The sequence below is a fragment of the Crotalus tigris genome, unplaced genomic scaffold, assembly GCF_016545835.1.
Source record: "Crotalus tigris isolate CLP2741 ecotype Arizona unplaced genomic scaffold, ASM1654583v1 scf7180000018227.753833, whole genome shotgun sequence".
Classification (NCBI taxonomy): domain Eukaryota; kingdom Metazoa; phylum Chordata; class Lepidosauria; order Squamata; family Viperidae; genus Crotalus; species Crotalus tigris.
In genome coordinates this window covers 592,017-611,541 of record NW_024096893.1, presented here as the reverse complement: position 1 = coordinate 611,541, position 19,525 = coordinate 592,017, and the positions used below count along the sequence as shown (strand labels likewise).

Sequence of the window (19,525 nt, the reverse complement as noted above, 5' to 3'; positions counted from 1 at the left end):
ATTAAACAATTATCATGAGTCTACCTGCCACTCACAAACAGTCTGATAATGGTACCAGCTCAAGCAGAAGGCTGGGAACTCCAGTTTACAAATATCCTTGGTTATTATTTGTTTATTTGTTTGCTTCTCAACCCCAGGGGACTATACTATACTATATTGTTTCCCTACACCAAATCTAGCTATGCAAACATTGAGAGGCTTTGCACAAATGAATGGAGGCATTAGCTGGATAGACTAATCAGAGATTGAGGGTTATGATATAAATTCTTTTATAAGCAGAATGCTTCATTCAATATTATTGAATGAAGCATCTTTAGGAAAATCTTTAGGAAAGCAATCTTTAGAAATAAAAAATTAAGCATATCACTTCATAACCAAGATCGCTCAAGAGGGATAAAATAGGCTGCATTGGGTAGAACATTTTAATTAAACAACAAATGCCACACCCCCTTCAGAAAATCTATTCCAGTTACTGTGCTCAGTGCAGTATTCTCCATGCAGTCACATTTCTACATAGGGAAGCATTAAAAATTATGGTCTTCTGTCTGTAGGATGGAGTGATAAACAGCACATAATCATATCTAAACTATCAAGTTTATCCAGTTCTTTGCCATATGCAAGCAGATGCTTGCTGGATGGAGGAAACTATTATAGGTTGGTTAAGCCTAGCTCCATCTTATTTTTCTTTTATAGACTAGGTAATTAATGCTGAACAAATCACTTGTCAGTTTTATCCAGTGAATCTTTTTCATTCACCTAGTGCAGGGATGTCAAACTGCCGGCCCACCGGCCAGTTTCATCATACTAAAACCATGCTCACTCCATCGCTGGCAATGCAAAAAGAGTCACGATAAGTCACAACACATCACGTGATGTGGTGAGTTTGACACCTGTGACCTAGTGCACCAATGGGAAACATTTACTTAGAATCATTGAATCATCATTTAGTGTCCATTTTATGCACAGTAAGATCAGCTACATATTTACTTCCTGTCATGCATCTGTCTGGTATATACTTAACTATCAATAGGCTTATTTAGCAAGACTGTGTATTTTATGACATGAAGGAATGTTTTACATGTGTTGCAGAGCACAGCACATGTGTTCAATGTTTATAGCATGTGCAAGCAATTCTGTTTTCTAATGTCCCTGATTTCTCTTTTTAGCTGATAGCATCCATCGTGTTCATCAGCTTTGGAGTGGTAGCAGCTTTCTGTTGTGCAATTGTTGATGGTGTGTTTGCAGCACGTCACATAGTAAGTATTTCCTTTTGTGTATTCTTCCTCCTTGTTAACATTAAACTGCTTATGCAGTTTATGTGTAACCAACAACTTCTTCATTCTGTGATGCAAATCTAGACATTTAGCTAATTAGATCATCATAGGGCAGTGGTTCCCACTTTTCTATACCCCGCACCCCTAGAACGCTTCTGATATACAGTATTCTCACAGTCTTTACAAAAGTTCAAAATAATGGCAACAAATTATGCATATACATTATAATTTGGAAAACCCAAGTTTTCACACTCCATGGAATATCGTCTCACACCCCTGGTTGGGAACCCCTGTCATAGGGGCTATTTATAAGAAATTTGCAGTTTTATCCTTCCTATTTAGGTTAACTTAAAATAGTCACACTAAGCTGATTGGGGCTTACTCCCAAACAGTTGCACACAATTGATAGGGCACTTGACTGAATTGCTACATTGATATAAAAATATAAAGCAAGTTTTTTTCACGTAGACAAGTTGCAGGAATCTTAGTTTCTTATGGCGTGTATTCCCTGTAAGGTCTGAACACTTTGCAGGATGAATCTAAACCACTAATTGTCCTTGGTAAAAGTTCAAGGATAAACAGGAGGGTCGGCAGGGCGAAAAAGTCAATATGGCAGGTACAACAATGTGATTGAAGCTCTGCCTGTTTTTCAGGTGGGTTGGATATAAAAATATATATCTTTGATCACTTCCACCCTGGCTGCCACCTTGACTTATTTATTTATTTTGCCATATTCTCTGGATACCTCCGAGCCTAAACAGTATGGATCAGAACCAATGGGACAGGTATGGGGAAATGAAAGGCAACTGATGAAAATGTTCTAAAATGCTGTTTAAAGTGAGAGATTTGTTGGCTTTGCATGAAGAAAAACAATATTAGGAGTTTTTTAATGATTCATTAAAACAGAGTCCATGTCCACTAAGACTGAAGGGTAACTGGCCCAGTAAGGCAGACATGGATTTTTGATTCTGAACACTTAGGGTATATTTTAAACTGTTAAATGTGATTTTCAAATATTAAAGGCATCCGAAACATAGTTCCTTTGCTGATCCAACAAGACAAATGTGGTTCCTTGCTTTTGATTGCTTGCCATTCAGCCTCCACCCAATTCAATACTGTCCAGATAAATCACACCCATCTGCGATGATGGTTGTCTTGCTGGAATGCATTGCACCAACTGCCTGTCTCGGCAAACCTTGCTTGAATTTGTATAAACTACCTGGCCTATCCTTGCTTAGCCTTGATAAGAGCTTAGGGTTTATTTGCTTGACCAATCATGTAAAAACAGATTATACAATCAGTGGGAGCAAATAGAATCACCACATTTGGAGTTGCTCTTCATACCATAAAAAAAATCATGAATACCTTGGCATATCTATGGAGATTCTCAGCCATCCAGGTCATAGTTATCCCAAAGATGCTTTTCCACAAGGCAACTGGATTTCTTTGTTTTTCTTTGAAGACGTTTCGCTTCTCATCCAAGAAGCTTCTTCAGCTCCCCACCATCCAGTCAGAGTTGAAGAAGCTTCTTGGATGGGAAGCGAAATGTCTTCAAAGAAAAACAAGAAAATCCAGTTGCCTCATGGAAAAGCATCTTTGGGAATACCTTGGCATGTCATCTTCCATGTTTAGTCTTGGATTGTAATAGGCATGGATGGTTGAGATTCCAGAGAATCTCTGCTAGATATAGTGCAGTTTAAAGATAAACAAAACAGAGCTATATCTTTTCTGTCTCTGTAGTCCCACTTGTATACCTTTATCAAAAAGAAACCTCATGACACATACCATGAAATGAATAGTTGGAGCTGGAAGGAAAAAGAGCTGCTTATACCATGACAGAACATTGATTTTCTTACAGTAGATGTCCAGTTCCCTTGGTTAACACTACAAAGAGGTATATGTGAGGAAAGTCCTACAATTTTCTGAAAAATATAAAATAACATGACAGCATAATGCAGGGGGTTTCAGACTTTTCCAGACCATGGAACTTTTCTCCTCATGCCTCTGACCATAAAATCTGGGGTAAATGATGAATTCTGATTTTATTGATTAATAAGAGCAGAAAATGGGAAGAAGGGAACCATATAATTTTGAAGGGGAGAAATAGCTTTAAATATATTTATAACTGCAGTGAAGAAGGTTGGAAGTTCCTTCCTTAACTTTTTCTGTTTTCTGTTTCTTTTCCTTTTTTCCTTTTTATTGCTTTCCTTCTCCTTTTTTCTTTATTTTGGCTTACATTTATTTTTTTTTAACTTAACTATAATATTCAATAAAAATTATTTTAAAAAATTCTCCCCCAAATCTCTGACCAGGGAGGGGTGGACTTTAGAGAGCCAGTTGACATTCTGCTGTGCCTTGGTTATTAAAAAAAACCTGCAAAGAACTAAAGGAGAAAAATTATCCGTTCCTTGCAGAGAGGGTTTTTTTTAATTGTTTTTCATCTTAGTCATTTATGGACAGTTTTTCTTTAACCCCTTATAGATTTTTTTTCTCATGTGGAGAGTTTTCCATTAGAGACTAAGGGAGAAAAACCCTTCATCATTTGCAGAGAGTTTTTTCCTCTTTTAGTCCTGCAGATCCCACTCAAATTTTATTAAACCCTAGGGGTCCACAGAACCCAATTTGAAAACCCCGATATAATGGATTTCTAATGTCAAGTGAACTATGAACCCCTTTAACCTTGGGGAGGAACATAGCTTGGCACTTTACTCTGATTTCTTTTGGCAAGAACTGGAATGAAAAATGCCAGTACTGTCCATTTTTGCCAGTGTATTCCTATTTTAAATATGAAAAAAAAATGTTTTCCTTGATTTTTTTAAAGAATATCAAGAATTATACAAGTTTAGTATCTTTTCATCTCAGTGATAAGTGCTTTCAGTTTTATTTTATTTTTTAAAGATGATGAATTAGAAGACAATCTTTTCTATGTTCAAAAATGGCATACTTAATAGCAGAAAGAAAATATCTGCATGTGTCTTTGTCTATATCTGTATCTATATCTGTACAATGATTTGTCCAATTCAGAAGAAAAACACTTCACTTAAGAAAAGCACTTAAAAAAATTAGACATGGATGTAAAGGTAGCTTGGTTTAATGTATTCCTGTTTTATTTCAGAATTTTAGTACTTGTAATTTGCTTTTGTTTCCATCAAGCATCTGTGTATTTGAACCCACTGTTCACTTTTAAAAATGACTGAAATGCCTAAATCAGATGAAATAAATACAGCTGAAAGTAGTTTATAATGATGTTAGTGCAGATAAAAAGGAAAATTACAGGAACCTATTATACATGAATTATGTTGTTTTCACATATATTGTTACATAGCAGTGACACTGGTCCTTACATGCTGCAAACAATTGCCCTTGCAGAACAAGCAAAACAAATCAATTTCTCTTCTGCACCCAGCATCACCCTCCTTAAAAGAAAAGAGAAAAAAATTTCAAGTGATACCTCTTCAATAATTGATAAATGCATAATTGGGTAGCCAATGAAATGGAGAACAGATCACATAGAGCTATACTGTGCATTTATTATGCCACTGGAAACATATACGGAAAATTTGGCTGCCACTGCGAGAGAGGCAGAATACAAGTAAAGGTAATATGAACTTTCAAAAGAAACTAAAGAGGGTAAACTAAGCCAGGAGGGAAGGCATTGTAGCTTGAATGAGGTATGTGACATTTGAGTAGAGAATGATTGTATTGCAATATTTAAGCAGTCTGTTATTTTATAAAAGAATGAATAGCACAGAATTGTTTCATTGTAGATTTTATACTAGAACAAATGTGCATAAATGTATAATAAATAATAAAGGCAAGAACTATACCAGGTGGGATGCTAATTGTATGTCTTCATTGTATGGCTTTTACTCAAACAGGGTCAAGAAATAAGGGATATAAGGATATAATTCTTTCCAAAACCTAAAGGCTTATCTGCACCACCCAGCTCCTTCATTGCCAAAACAGACCAACAACCACTTCTGGAAAGTAGAAAAGGACATTGCTTCCTTTAATCCCCAACCTATCATCAGAGTTACCTCAGGATATGCTTTTCTGTTCCACTTCCTAAGTACACTTTTCCAGGTTATGTCATGTTCCTATCTGTTTGTTGCAGGTGAACCCCAAGCAGTTGGCTACTTTACAGACCCAGAAATACCCCTTCAGACTGATTCAATGCTTAGTATAGTCTGTTATACCGTTCAGAGCTTCTCTTCCCATGGATGCTGCAATATCACAAAGACTATAACTCTTACTTTGTAAATGGAAGGTTGCTCATTTGGAGGAACCTGCTAGGAAAAAAAAAGTACTGGGAAAAGTAGGAATCTCAGGAAAAGAAAAAAAATTTCTGCCACATCCTGAACCAGAAACCTTCTGTATACAAGATAAATTTTATAGCTGAGTTATTATAGCCCTCACAAAAAGACATTAAAAACAGAATAAGAAGTGATATTTTAAAAACTGCATATATATTATGTTGATGCTTTAATTGTATATGTATAAGTTTAGTTTAACTTTGTGTATAAAGATATGTATGGATGTATTCATATATACATGCATACTATATATCAGGTAAGATTCCTCCATAACTGTCCCCAACAGGAGGGAAGGTGGCTGCTTTATAAAACAGAAAAGTGGGAAAGCCCAGCAGACCCAAAGTGAGTTCATGGTGGCCTATATTTGGACTGAATAGTTTGCAAGCTGTTGCCACAATGTTTCAGTCTGAACAGGATTTTCTTAAGCTGGTTTAATAATAGGCTGGTCTAAGCATAACACAAGTTCTGACATCTCCTAGGGCTGCCAAGACCTGTTTGTTGAAGAAAGCCCTATTGAGTCTGTAACAGTTTAGTTTAGCTTTTATGTAAAAATATGGAAGAGTGGGTGGGTGGAAATCAAAAGGAAAACTGAAAAAGGTGTGATTGGACAAGACATGAGTAGTAAAAAGCAAAAAGCAGTGTATGAATCAGCCTATGGTAGAATCATATGTGTTTGCAAAAATAGGAAGGGATGGTAAGGAGTGTAGAGCAGACCAGAGTTATAGCCCACTATTCCTCAATGATCTTAAATAAGGATTTATAACCTCTTTATTTCTGCTACTACAGAAAAGGCAATGTGATCTGCTGAATCAGAGTTTAGTAGCTGAGGCTATCATATTTCAAGGTTTAAAAAAAATCATTGGAGAGGCATTCATTTATGTAAAGCAGCACAATCCACACAAAGTTTACTTGCTGTTGCTTGCCTAGTGCAGTGGACCTGGAAGGGTTCATTAATTGCTGTAGTTGCTTCTCACAGGCCTGAATCAGTATCCTGCATCCAAAAATTTGGCCCCTAACAAACCATTGTTTATGGCAGGGCTTTTCAACCTTTTCACCCATTGTACCACTTTTAGGATAAGGCAACATTCGAGTACCACCACTCGCTCAGCAAGGTGTCAAAAACTTGACCCTTCCCCCAAAAAGGAAAAAAATGATAAAGTACAGGTAGTCCTTGACTTACAACAATTCTCTTAGTGACTGTTCAAAGTTACAATGGCACTGAAAAAAGTGACTTATGACCATTTTTAATACTTATGACTGTTGCTGCATCCCTAGGGTCATGTGATTTACATTTGGATGTTTGGCAACTGATTCATACTTATGACATTCACAGTGTCCCAGGGTCATGTGATCACCTTTTGCAACTTTTTGACAAACAAAGTCAATGACTGGGGGGGGGTCGTGGCCAGCTCATCACTCAGGTTACAGGGTGCCTGTGTGGGGGGAATCCATGGGTCTCTGGTGGAGGGGGTGGAACTGGGGTGGGTGCCCTCCTTCCCTCCCTCTCTCCCATTGTCCCTTCTTTCTTTCTTTCCTTTCTTCCCTCCTTCTTTGTCTCTCCCTCCTTCCCTCCCTCCCTTCCATTGTCCATTCCTCCCTCAGGTTGCAGGGTACCTGTGTGGGGGGAATCCATGGGTCTCTGGTGGAGAGGAGTAGAACTGGGATGGGTGCCCTTCCCTCCCTCTCTCCCATTGTCCCTTTCTTCTTTCCTTCCTTTCTTCCCTCCTTCTTTGTCCCTTCCTCCTTCCCTCCATCCCTTCCATTGTCCATCCCTCCCTCCCTCAGGTTGCAGGGTGCCTGTGGGGGAGAATCCATGGGTCTCTGGTGGAGGGGGGTGGAGACATGTGAGCCTTCCTCCATCTTCTTTAATCTAGCATTCATGGACCCAGACAGAGTGGTGGGGAAGTGGGATCAAAGCCAGATTCAAGAAGACGGAGGAAGGCTCACGTGTCTCCACCCCAAAAACCCCAGCCAGCCTGCTGGCCTTCAAACCGCCCTGGGGTTAGATCTGGCATTCACGGACCTGGCCAGAGTGAAGGGGAAGTGGGATCAAAGCCCTTCTTTCGGCCGCAAAGAATGTAGCCAGGCGGAATTCACCTGCAGGTTGTGCCAGCTCTTCTTGGGGTTGGCTGCAGCAGTGCATGAGCCGCTTCCCCGCTTGCTGCTTTTCTCCGGCTGCAGCCATGCGCAATGCACCAGAGGAAGTCTGGCAGCCACGGCTCTTTCCCCACCCCCGTGCGCTCCTCTGCTGCCTGCGCTCTCCTCCCCCTGCAGCCAAGGAGAAGCAGCAGGCAGGAATCACAGCAGCCGCTGTCGCGCAACCATCTTGCTCAGCAACAGTGGCAGTGGCAGCAGCGGCAGCCAAACTCCAATTGCCTCCTCCAGACTCTTTTATGCCCTCCCCGCTCCGGTCCAGTGAAGGTCTGTCAGGACCCCTGCAAGCGAGTGAGATGGGCAGGGCGCAAATTGGCGTGTGCTCAGAAACACCGATCCCATGCTCCTGCCCATTTCGCTCGCTTGCTTTCCACTTGCTTTCTGCAAGCAAGTGAGATGGGCAGGACCTCCTGGGCCCCCCATGCCCGCCATTAACCCTCCTGCCACCATGCAGGGTAAGGTTGGCGCCTCCGCCCAGATGTCCTCACCTCCCCCAAGCATTTTTTACTCACCTGCTTTTAGCTGCACTCCCTTTCTCCTTTTGCTTCTCTGCCTTTGCCACGTGTTTGTGTGTAGAAAAGAAAAAAAGTTCCATGAGACTTTCTAACTTCTCGTGAGAAGTTAGAAAATCTCATGGAACTTTTTTTTTTTGTCTCACAAACACATGAAGGCTGAGAAGGACAGGAGAAAGGAAATGCTGCTGAAAGCAGGTGAGTAAAAAATGCTTAGGGGAGGTGAAGGCATCTGGGTGGGAGCAGGGGGGACCCAGGCAATGCATCGCGCAGCTCCAGCGGAATCTCCACTGAAGACTGCTTGAAGCTGTCTGCTACCCCCAAGGCCACTGCCAATCAGCTGGAGCTCCGCACTTTGATCCTGGGTTCTCAGTAGGACCCAGGCAACATGCAGTTCCAGCTGACTTTGCCACAAACCTGTGCGGCACTGCTGCAGCTTCACCTCATCCATTTTTACACTTTTTTACACTTTTTTTTACATTTTCTTTCAACCGTCGTACGCGTACCACCAGCCAGGTGCTCGCGTACCACTGGTGGTACACGTACCACTGGTTGAAAAGCCCTGGTTTATGGGACAGAAACACTGTTTTGCAAATTGGGCAGCCATTTGCAAAATGAAGTTTCTGCTAGGAAACCACTGTTTGGCATTCATATTGACCAGTCTGTGAGACCTAAATTAATGTTTATGTTATGAAATTTACATTTCTACAAGCAAAATCACTGTTTGTACACTGATAGTATTTTTGGCATTAACCAGTGACAACAGTACTGATCTCTCTGTTCATAAAACACACACACATTGCCCCCAAATTAAGAAAAAGCAGCATTTAGACACTCAAACCTCAGATTACACTGCATTTTCAGGGCCTCATATGAAACTGTACCTCACTTTCAATGCTTGCTTTCCTTTCACACATTATCAGGGCAATGTATTTTTACAGAAACTATGGAGGACAAAGACAACCTCCATTTTTGTTTGAATGCTACATGCTTCTATTCCATCCCCAAATATCTGCAATGGGGTCTCTAAATCTAGGCATCTGGGCATGATATTTCTTTCACACTGTACAACTGACATAAAAAGACCTATCTGACCTATTTATAAGTTTACATGCAACATTCATCAGCTATTAGGACTGCCCCCGTGTCTCTATTATGTCTTGCTTTTGCCTGGGTACAAGATAAAACTGACAGACAACAGCTCTTTGGTTAGAAAAGGAGGGGGAAAACCATATTCACACAATTTTTAAAAATAAAATACATAGTTTGGTAAACAAAATTGCAGAGTTGGAAGGGAACTTGGAGGTCTTCTAGTGCAACCCTCTGCTCAAGCAGGAAACCCTATAGCATTTCAGACAAATGGTTGTCGAATCTCTTCTTAAAAACCTCCAGTGTTGGAGCAGCTACAACTTCTAGAGGCAAGTCATCCCACTGATTAATTGTTCTGACAGGAAATTTCTCTTTAGTTCTAAGTTGCTTCTCTCCTTGATTAGTCCAAAGCAGCATTAAAATAGCAGAATTCCTTCTGAATGCTAAACTTCAATCCAGGCTCATTATTTGGTTCTTAGGCAAAGATGGAGAGACAAACAGAATAAGTAAATAATTGAAACAGAACACAATGTAGGATCGGGGGATAATATGAAAAATAATATAGGTAGTCTTTGACTTACAACCATTCATTTAACGACTGTTTGAAGTTACAATGGCACTGAGAAAAATTACAACCAATTTTCGCACATACGACCATTACATTATTTAATGGTCAGTTTTTCAAACTTCTATGAATATTAAAACTCTAGGGCAGAGGTCCCCAAACTTTTGGGCACCAGGGACCAGTTATGTGGAGAGAGGTTTTTCCATGGACCGGAAGGGGGGATTTGGTTTTGTGTGCTGCCTGCATCCCGCGGATGGAGCTTTGCTTGTTTGTGCAGCCCAGTTGCTGACATGCCATGGCCTGGTACTGGTCCATGGACTGGGGGGTTGAGGACCCCTGTTCTAGGGGGTTCCCAAACCCACCCAACTTGCTTTCCTCAGCAAGAGCTTCTAGCCCTTTCCCTTCCTGAGCAGATGCTGAGATGAGTGGGGCTCTCATCACTCACAATCGTGGACCATGAAGCTACAGTGTAAACTGTTCTGAACCAATGCAGCACTATTTAGTGCAAATCCTATTAATTAATGATTACAACCAACACACCAAAGAGAATGTAGTGTGGCTATCTTAGAGAGGGAATGGTGGCTAGGGCACTTGATATTGTTCCATTGAATCAACAAGCAGGTATGATGAGATGCATACTTCATACAGGTAGTCCTTGACCTGTAAACAGTTTGTTTAGTGGTTGTTCAACAGCACTGAAAATACTGACTTATAACCATTTTTCACATTTAAGACTGTTGCAGCATTCTCATGGTCACATGATTTACATTCGGATGCATGAAAACTGACTCATATTTATGATGGTTGCAGTGTTCTGGAGTCATGTGATACCGTTTTGCGACTTTCTGACAAGCCATGTCAATGGGGAAACCAGATTCACGTAACCACCATGTTACTAATTTAACAGCTGCTGTGATTCACTTAACAAATGTGGCAAGAAAAGTCATAAAATGGGCAAAACTCAGTTAACAAATTCCTCACCTAGCAACATAAATTTTTGGTTCAAGTGTGATCATAAGTTGAGGACTACCTGTATTGCAGTTTTATTGATTCCAAGAATCTTCACATTGCCTGCCACTTGGAAGTGTCAGTCTTGTGCATCCGTGCTTCTTTCAGGCCTAAAAAGATCTAAATAGCTTAATTAGCTACAACAGTAGAATATGGCATTTCCCCATTCAAACAATAATCTTGTGATTGTGGGGTCCTAGGTGCTCTCTGGGCTTGGTGGGTTTTTTGCAGACATTTCATTACCAAAGTAGATAACATCATCAGTGCTAGAAGGGAGTGCAATCTACCACTAATGATGTTACCTAGTTTGATAATGAAACCACCAAAAAAACCCACCAAACTCAAACAGCACCAAAGACCCCACAGTTCAACCCCAAGCTGCAACTATTCTCTTCTATCAGTAACCTTCTGATTACATGAATTTGTCAAAATATAAGTGAGTCTGGTTATTGAAACTTTGTAGACCTTTTTATAATAAAATAAAATGTGTTGTTTGCCACAAAACTACAGATTTGCACATGAAAGCTAGTAAAGCCTATTAGATAGATTTTCTTTCTTCAACCAATAGTAATCAGAATAAGTTACTTTCTAACTGTTCAGAAAAATTTTAATATGATGCAATCAGTACAAAACACTTCTTAAAAGTTTGTTCTTTATAAGATGAGTGAATGTTATGTTGCCATCTGGTGGATTTCTTTTGCAATAATAGCAAGTGTCCAAAAATAACTTTTCTTTTCTTTTCTACAACATCTATATAGTAAGGGTTCCCAAAATTTCTTAGTTCACGTCACTGTCAGTGTCTCAGTGATTTTTTCACAGCACCCCAAAGGTTTCCCAAACTATTGACTGGAGAATTCTGGGAGTTGAAGTCCATAGGTCTTAAAGTGGCCAAAGGTGGACACCCCTGATCTACAGCATAAAACAAAATGGAATTTTGAGTCAGTGATGTGCAGGCGTCGTGCTAATTGGTGATTTTGTTTTAGAAAAAAATATTTTTAAAAATCAGGTTTTATCTGGCTTGTTCATACATGACCATTCTTTCTTTAACTTCTTAATATTTTTTAGAAAGCCAATGGCTTCAGAAAGATAGCCTTATCACCTTTGTCTAAAGGTACAAAACAATTTGTTTCATAAATAAGGTAATAGGAAGGTGAATTTCAATAATATATAACCATATCAATTGAATTAACACACTGCTTTAAAGGAAAATGTTCAGTGTATTTTCTCTTTTTACTGGTGATGAAACAAAATCCTTGTAAATTATTTTTAATATTTCTTTTCTTAGCGAGTCATTAATTTAAGTCAGAGTAGCTGTGTTAATTTACTGAGTTAATTTACCAGTAACAGTAGGCTTCCAAACTGTAATTTAATTTTTCTTTAAAATATCAGTTTTATTCATTCTATTTTATGGGGATAGGTTAAGTTTTAAAGCAGAATGTTCTCTAGTTTAAAATGTAAAAGCTGGGTGGAATGTTGGCTGTTCTTTTGCTATGATTCATAACCTATCTTGAAGTAGGCTATATTTTTTACTAGTTTCCTTCGGCTTAACTGAAAGTAGTTATTAAGTGTCAAGTCCAGTATTTCAATTAAAAATAGGCAATCATTAACAAGCAAGCAAGTTGACCTTTGCTTAGACAATGGAAAAGTTAATATGAACAGACTGTAACTTGCAATTTATAACTGGAAAACAAAGGGGATCAGAATGTTTAAAATCTGAAAGTTCTATTTTCCTTTTTTATAGGTTTTATTAATTTTTTAAAATTACAATATTTAAAGCTTAGTAAACAACATGTTGTCTGGGTTCACATATTTAACATTAACTTCTTCAATACTCCAGTATTTTTTCCTTAATCGTCCTTTCTTCCCCATATTTTTCCCTTTTCCCCTCATTAAACAATTACAATTCTTAATACTATTGATATATACAAAATTAGGTATAAACATCTTCATCATATTTTACTAATATTATAGAATATTTATAATATCAATTCATGTCAATATCCTGTTTTTTGTGCTCTTATTAAAGTTTGATTTCCCATATTTAAAGTATCTTTGCCAGTTACGATTTTCTCAATATTAATTACATTTATATAGCTAAAAAATGTATTCATACCAACCCTCCTCTTATTTTCAAATTTCCCATATCAAAAGGAAAAAAATGCTATTTTAATTCTAAATCATATCTTCCATTATAAAAATCTAAGGGTCATCCGTTCTTTTAATCATATTCGAACAAATATATTAAACAGATAGTGCCCCCTCTGATAGATCAAATCCTCTGTTTTTTAAGTCTAACTCTCACTTTCTTTCTTTGCCAAGCAGCGTTCCAGGACAGGGCAATTAAATCACCCAAGAATTTTCTTTCTATTTTTATGCAAGCTGCTTGGCACGAGAAGGACAGTTTAGGTAGAGTATTTTGGGGGAGGAGGTATTCCGCCCATCCACATTCCTTAGACATTTGCCTTGCTCACTCTGTGTTCCATTTTCTAGATTCTTTTCCTTGTCATCAGGTGTATTTTGGAGAAAGGAGTAAAGGGTCTTTTCTATTTTCATTGTTATACAGTAGGTAGGTCTTGCAATATTTTATTTGTGTATGGTAGTCCATATTTCCCTTCTCCTATCTCCTCCATCTCTAGGTCTATTTCTTCTGCTTCACCCTCTGATTTCTGATTTATTTGTTCATACTTTGTAGTTGTTGTCTAGGATAGGGCTTTTCAACCAGTGGTACAGGTATCACCTATGGTACATTGGCACCCGGCAGGTGGTACACGAGCATCCTAGAAAAGTGGTAGCGGAGGAGGGGAATGATCTGAACTAGTGGCAGCATTGCAAAAACCTGAGCGAGAGATGGCTGGAGCTGCAGGGCTGTCAGGGCTCAGCAGAAGCACCAGGATCAGCGCTTCTTCGGGGTTGTCAGGGCTTAGTGGAAGTGACAGGATCAGTGCCAGGCTCCAGCTGGAGCTCAGTGCTGATCCTGGTGCTTCTGTTGAGCCCAGGAGAAGCGCCAATCAGCTGGAATGTTGCAGCATCTCCAGGGTCTTGTGATTTACATTCAGATGCTTGGCAACTGATTCATATTTATGACGGTCACAGTGTCCCAGGGTCATGTGAACTGACCAAAACCTGCTGCAACCACCCAGCAGAGGGAGGAATAAAAACCAAATACCCACCCACCCCACCCCGCTGCCAATCTTCAACAGAAATGCTCACAACAATGGACACCTCGGACAGGAGGAAGAGCACCGCCAGGTGGGCAGGCAGGTGTCTTGCTCGGCTGTTCCTGGGGGGGGGCACTTTTTCAGTGCCATTGTAACTTTGAATAGTCACTAAGCAAACTGTTGTAAGTTGAGGACTACCTATACTTTATCACTTTTTTGCTTTTTTTTTTTTTGATCATCAAGTTTTCGACACCTTGCTAGGCAACTGGTGGTACTCAGATGTTGCCATATCCTAAAAGTGGTACAATGGGTGAAAAGGTTGAAAAGCCCTGGTCTAGGAGCTTTTCAGTTGTAGTTTCAATTTGGAGATTTGGTCCTTTATGTCATCTAGATTATTTTTAGTCTCATTATGGTTTCTTTTTATGTCCTCTTTGTATGCAAGAATTGTTTAATGAATTTGCTGTAGCATAGAAAGTATTTCCTTCTGAAAGATATTTGCTTTTTCTTGAGGCATCATTCCTAGAAATCCTCTAGTATCACCAGTCTCAGTAAGAGTGGAAGAATTTCCTCTAGTTTTCTGGTCTTTATATATAGCCTTTATAATCCCATCCTAATAGTAATATTTTATAGTAATCCTTTCTTTCAAGTATCCTAAAAATTATCAGTCAGGCAAGATTGTAATCCCCAAAGTTCCAAGAGTTCAAAATGTTAAACTTCCCTGCAGCCAGATGTATTCAAAAGTCATTTTTTTCTTTGTCTCCCATTAGCTCGTGAGATTAAAAGTCCAAGTTCAGTAGATATTTATAGTCCAAGAAGGTCAGGTCAAAAGTGAGGATACTATTATCTCACAGACAAACTCATTTTTTCCTTCACTCTGACATGAAGATATTGCCTTCCATTTTCCCCAAACAACAAGCAGTGGAAGAGGAAAAACTACTCTTTCCAGAAACCTGAACTGAAGGTTTGAAATTAAGCCCAGGGTGACTGCCATAAAGAAGAGGGAATTAAGCTATTTTCCAAAGCACCTGAAGGCAGGACAAGAAGCAACGGGTGGAAACTAATCAAGGAGAGAAGCAACCTAGAACTAAGGAGAAACTTCCTGACAGTGAGAACAATTAATCAGAACACCTCCAGAAGCAGTAAATGCTCCAACACTGGAAGTTTTTAAGAAGAGACTGGACAGCCATTTGTCCGAAATAGCGTAGGGTTTCCTGCCCGAGCAGGGGGTTGGACTAGATGACCTCCAAGGTCCCTTCCAACTTTACTACTATTACTATTACATGCAATTTTAGAGCCACAGATTCCTCACCCTTGATCTGAAAAAGAATGGAGCATTATAAAGTTCTGTATGAAACTAGATTATTTTTTGGTACATAATATATTATTTAATGCTAAAATATATAGATAAAGCATTGCAAATTGTAAATATATACATTGTTTATGGAGTATGAAAAATTAAGAAACATTATTCCCTTCTTATGAAATTAACCTAATATCAATTAAACCAAAGTATCTAAATTACTAGACTCTTTCATCTCAATTTCATTATTATTCTTTGTTTTAACCATGACCTGGTTTTTATATTTTAGAACTACCAAAATAACACTGAAATGATGTTTACAGACTGTAGATGTTTCACTTTCTATCAAATATATTTTAATTAACAGATTGTAGCTATTATGCGTTAGTGTTACTTGATAGATTAAAGTATAATTTCATGTTGATTTTCTCACACATCCAGGGTGTGTGCCTGGAATGTGTACACCAAAAGCATATTCATATTTAAGAAATCAAATTAAAACCTATAGGTCAAAACTAAATGAGAAAATCTCTCAGCATTTTAAGAGTCTCTGCCCAAGGTATATGAAAAATGGATAAAATGGCAGATGGTCTTTGCTGCACAGTAGCAATGAAGCTAAAGTCTGCAAGAATAAAAATGTGTACAGCAGCTAGTCAATTTATGTTTTCTGATCTCTTCCTGGAAACTGCTGTTTTGCCCAGAAGCAGTGTTTCTCAACCATGACAATTTTAAGGCATGTGGACTTCAACTCCCAGAATTCCACAGCCAGCAATGCTGGCTGTGGACTTTCGGGAGTTGAAGTCCACATGCCTTAAAATTGTCAAGGTTGAGAAACACTGGAGAGTGCTGTTACTTCCTCTAGAGGGCACACAGACTCTAATGTGCACTAAAGTTTTAAAATGTCATGTCTTGTTCAGACTGAAATTAAATAAATAATTTAATATAATTAAATTAAAAACTTGAGTTTTCTTTTTAAAAAAAGCAATTGATTGGCTAATTTTGGAGCTGATGTGGCAATAATAGCAACTTGACCATGCAGCAATCTTTATAGCTCAAGTCTTCCATTCTGCAGGTGCTGTTAATGGTAGAACAGTTGCTTATCTGGAGGCTAAACCACCACAGTGGTTTTGCCGGCAGATCTGCCAATCTATTTTTTTACATACATAGCCTAAAAAAAGGGAGTGGGGTACCATAAGGATCCGTCTTAGGGCCAGTACTCTTCAATATCTTCACAAATGACTTAGATGAGGGAATTGAAAGGGAACTCATCAAATTCGCAGATGACACCAAACTGTCAGGAGTAGCCAACAACTCAGAAGACAAACTCAGGATCCAAAAAGATCTTGACAAACTTGAACAATGGGCCCTATCCAACAAAATGAGTTTCAATGTGGAGAAAAGCAAAGTCCTACGCTTAGGCAGGAAAACCAAAGGAACAAATACAGATTGGGCAAGACCTGGCTTGGAGGCAGTAACTGTGAGAGGGACTTTGGAGTCCTGGTGGATGATCACTTAACTATGAGCCAGCAGTGTGCAGCAGCAACCAAAAAAGCTAATACAATCTTGGGTTGTATAAACAGAGGCATAGAATCAAGATCACGCGAGGTATTAGTACCACTTTATAAAGCTCTAGTAAGACCACACCTCAAATACTGCAGCCAATTTTGGTCACCGTATCACAAAAAAGATGTTGAAAGACTGGAAAAAAATTCAGAGAAGAGTAACTAAGATGATCAAAGGTCTGGAGACCAAAACATACAAAGAACGGCTGCAGAACTTGGGTTTGGCTAGTCTAAAGAAAAGAAGAAATAGGGGAGACATGATAGCAGGGTCTGCCACAAGGCAGAGGGGGTCAGGTTGTTCACCAGGGCACCAGAGGGAAGGACGAGAAACAATGGTTGGAAACTGGTCAAGAAGAGAAGCAACCTGGAATTAAGGACAAACTTCCTGACAGTGAGGACAATAAACCAATGGAACAGCTTACCCCCAGAAATCATAGGCACTCCATCGCTGGAAGTTTTTAAAAAGAGACTGCACAATCATCTGACTGAGATGGTATAGGACCTCCTGCTTGAGCAGGGGGCTGGACTAGAAGACCTCCAAGATCCCTTTCAGCTCTATTCTATTCTATTAAATGGAGTTTGTGGAAGGAATGATCAAAATTGTTATAATATTGACACATGTAATGTCTTTTGTCTTTCTTTTGTCAACAATAGTAGCTGTTATGCTGTCAAAAAAGATGATTAAAGTATATCAAGGAAACTTAGCCCAATCACTGTCTTCCACTTATCCCTGAAGCTGCAATAGAGCACCACACTCTTGCCACCTATATCCCCAAGTATTTCAAAAACCACAGATACAGTGTCCACTTCTAATTACCATGTGCACAATAGGGAACTTTATTTGCTTAGTCTTCTTCATAATGTAACTACAACTTACGTCTTTTCCCTCAACTTACTACTGTATACAGATCACCAGGCTAGGGATTTTCTCCCTCTGAAAATAGGAAGTCTTCTGGCACAGGGGTCCCCCAACTCTGCGAGATGCAGGCAGCACACAAAACCATGCACACTCTGGTCTGTGGAAAAACCTCTCTCCATGGAGCTGGTCCCTGGCGCCCAAAAGATTGGGGACCTCTGTTCTAGCAGATGGTGAACCTGTTGAGTTCAGAAGAGGGAAGGATCGTTTTTTTTATCATCACCAGCAGAAAGAGGAGCTTTATTTCCATTAGTCCACAATAAAGTGAGCTTCAAGCTATGCATTGCTTATGATACTAATTGTTAGAACTGAGTCAACTTTTGGTCGTTGGAAAATATAACTTTCTTTCTCAGAATAGATATTTGCAATACAGAGTGGAAGAGAAAATTACAGTAAGAGACTTCTTACAGTCTTCTATAAGGGATGATTCTTTGTTTTTTGAAGGACCAGATTTTCTGAAATGATAATTGATTTTTCCAATATGAAGCACAGAAGACCTCTACTGATAGTGATGAAATGAACCCTAAGAACTGGTTGAATATCCAGGAATATTTAGCACTCGTCATCACTTACTTATCCTCATTGAACAACTCAGTACAGAAATTAACTTTTGCAGCTGCTGAGTAACTGATTTCTGTCCTACTACTTTTTGATGCATCACATCTACCAAATATTGCTTATCAAAGGAAAAATATTCTAGGGAAGGCATTGTATTATGAGCAAAAGTGGAAAAAGCCACTCACATAATCCCCTTTCAAGACCATGATGCAGTGGTCCTCAATATGGTTGCAAATACTGTTGAGGTTGATGTCTCCCCATACTCTTTGAAAGCTGTTTAAGAGACAGCGGCCTAACAGATGCAGACATATGTAGCTACATATGTATATCTACTGCCACTCCAAGTAGGATGGAACTGATTATCTTAAGCATCTAATATTTGGAATGTTTTCAGTTATTGATAATGCAGGATAAATAGTTGATTGTTTCAATTGTAAATCTGTCTATCTGGTAGCAGATTATGTCAACATTATTATACTTTTTCAGACTATCAGTGATGGAGTTTTCTGGAAGGCCTCTGCAGCCAAGAACCGAGCTATAGATTGAATCTGTATCTTGGTTCTCGGCTGCAGAGGCCTTTCTGGAAGGAGCGCTGTGCACGCCAGTCATGAGCTCCATTCTCAGCTGCAGAGGTATTTCCTGAAGGCCTCTGAGGGCAAAATGGAGTTCATGGGTGAAGTGCACGAGTAGCAGCAAGTGGCCTCAGAAGAAGTGGGCCAGCTGGGCAGGACTGTCAGTGCCGCTGCTACAAAGTGAGACCATGGAAAAGACCCCCCCCTGCAAATATGACCTGGTGCCCAGTGGTGGGATTCAAATACGTGAACAACCAGAAGTCCAGAAGTCCATTCTGGCCCAGGGCAACAAAAAATTGACTACCGGTTCTGCTGAACTGGTGCCAACCGGCTGAATCCCACCACTGCTAGTGCCTCTTTTGGAGACAAAAAACACAGTACGCTGTGTTTTCAGGGAAACAGGCATTCTTAGAAAAGAGAAGTAGCAGGGCCTTAATCCAGTATTATCTTTGGAGGGATATGAATTTACTGAGTAAAAGGGATAGAAGTAAGCTTTTTGTAAAACTATACACAACATGCTTAATGCTGTGTTGGATTCACTTCC

General features: G+C 39.4%; 1 protein-coding gene across 3 annotated transcripts in view; it reads left to right on the top strand.

Annotated features, from left to right (window-relative positions):
• Window positions 1-19,525, top strand: part of TMEM255B (transmembrane protein 255B) — a 59,865-nt gene that overhangs the window by 24,616 nt on the left and 15,724 nt on the right. For all 3 annotated transcript variants that reach the window (XM_039349138.1, XM_039349139.1, XM_039349137.1), the window contains one exon: window positions 1,167-1,256. In XM_039349138.1, coding sequence (XP_039205072.1) covers window positions 1,167-1,256 — 90 coding nt within the window. The remainder of the gene's footprint in view (window positions 1-1,166; window positions 1,257-19,525) is intronic.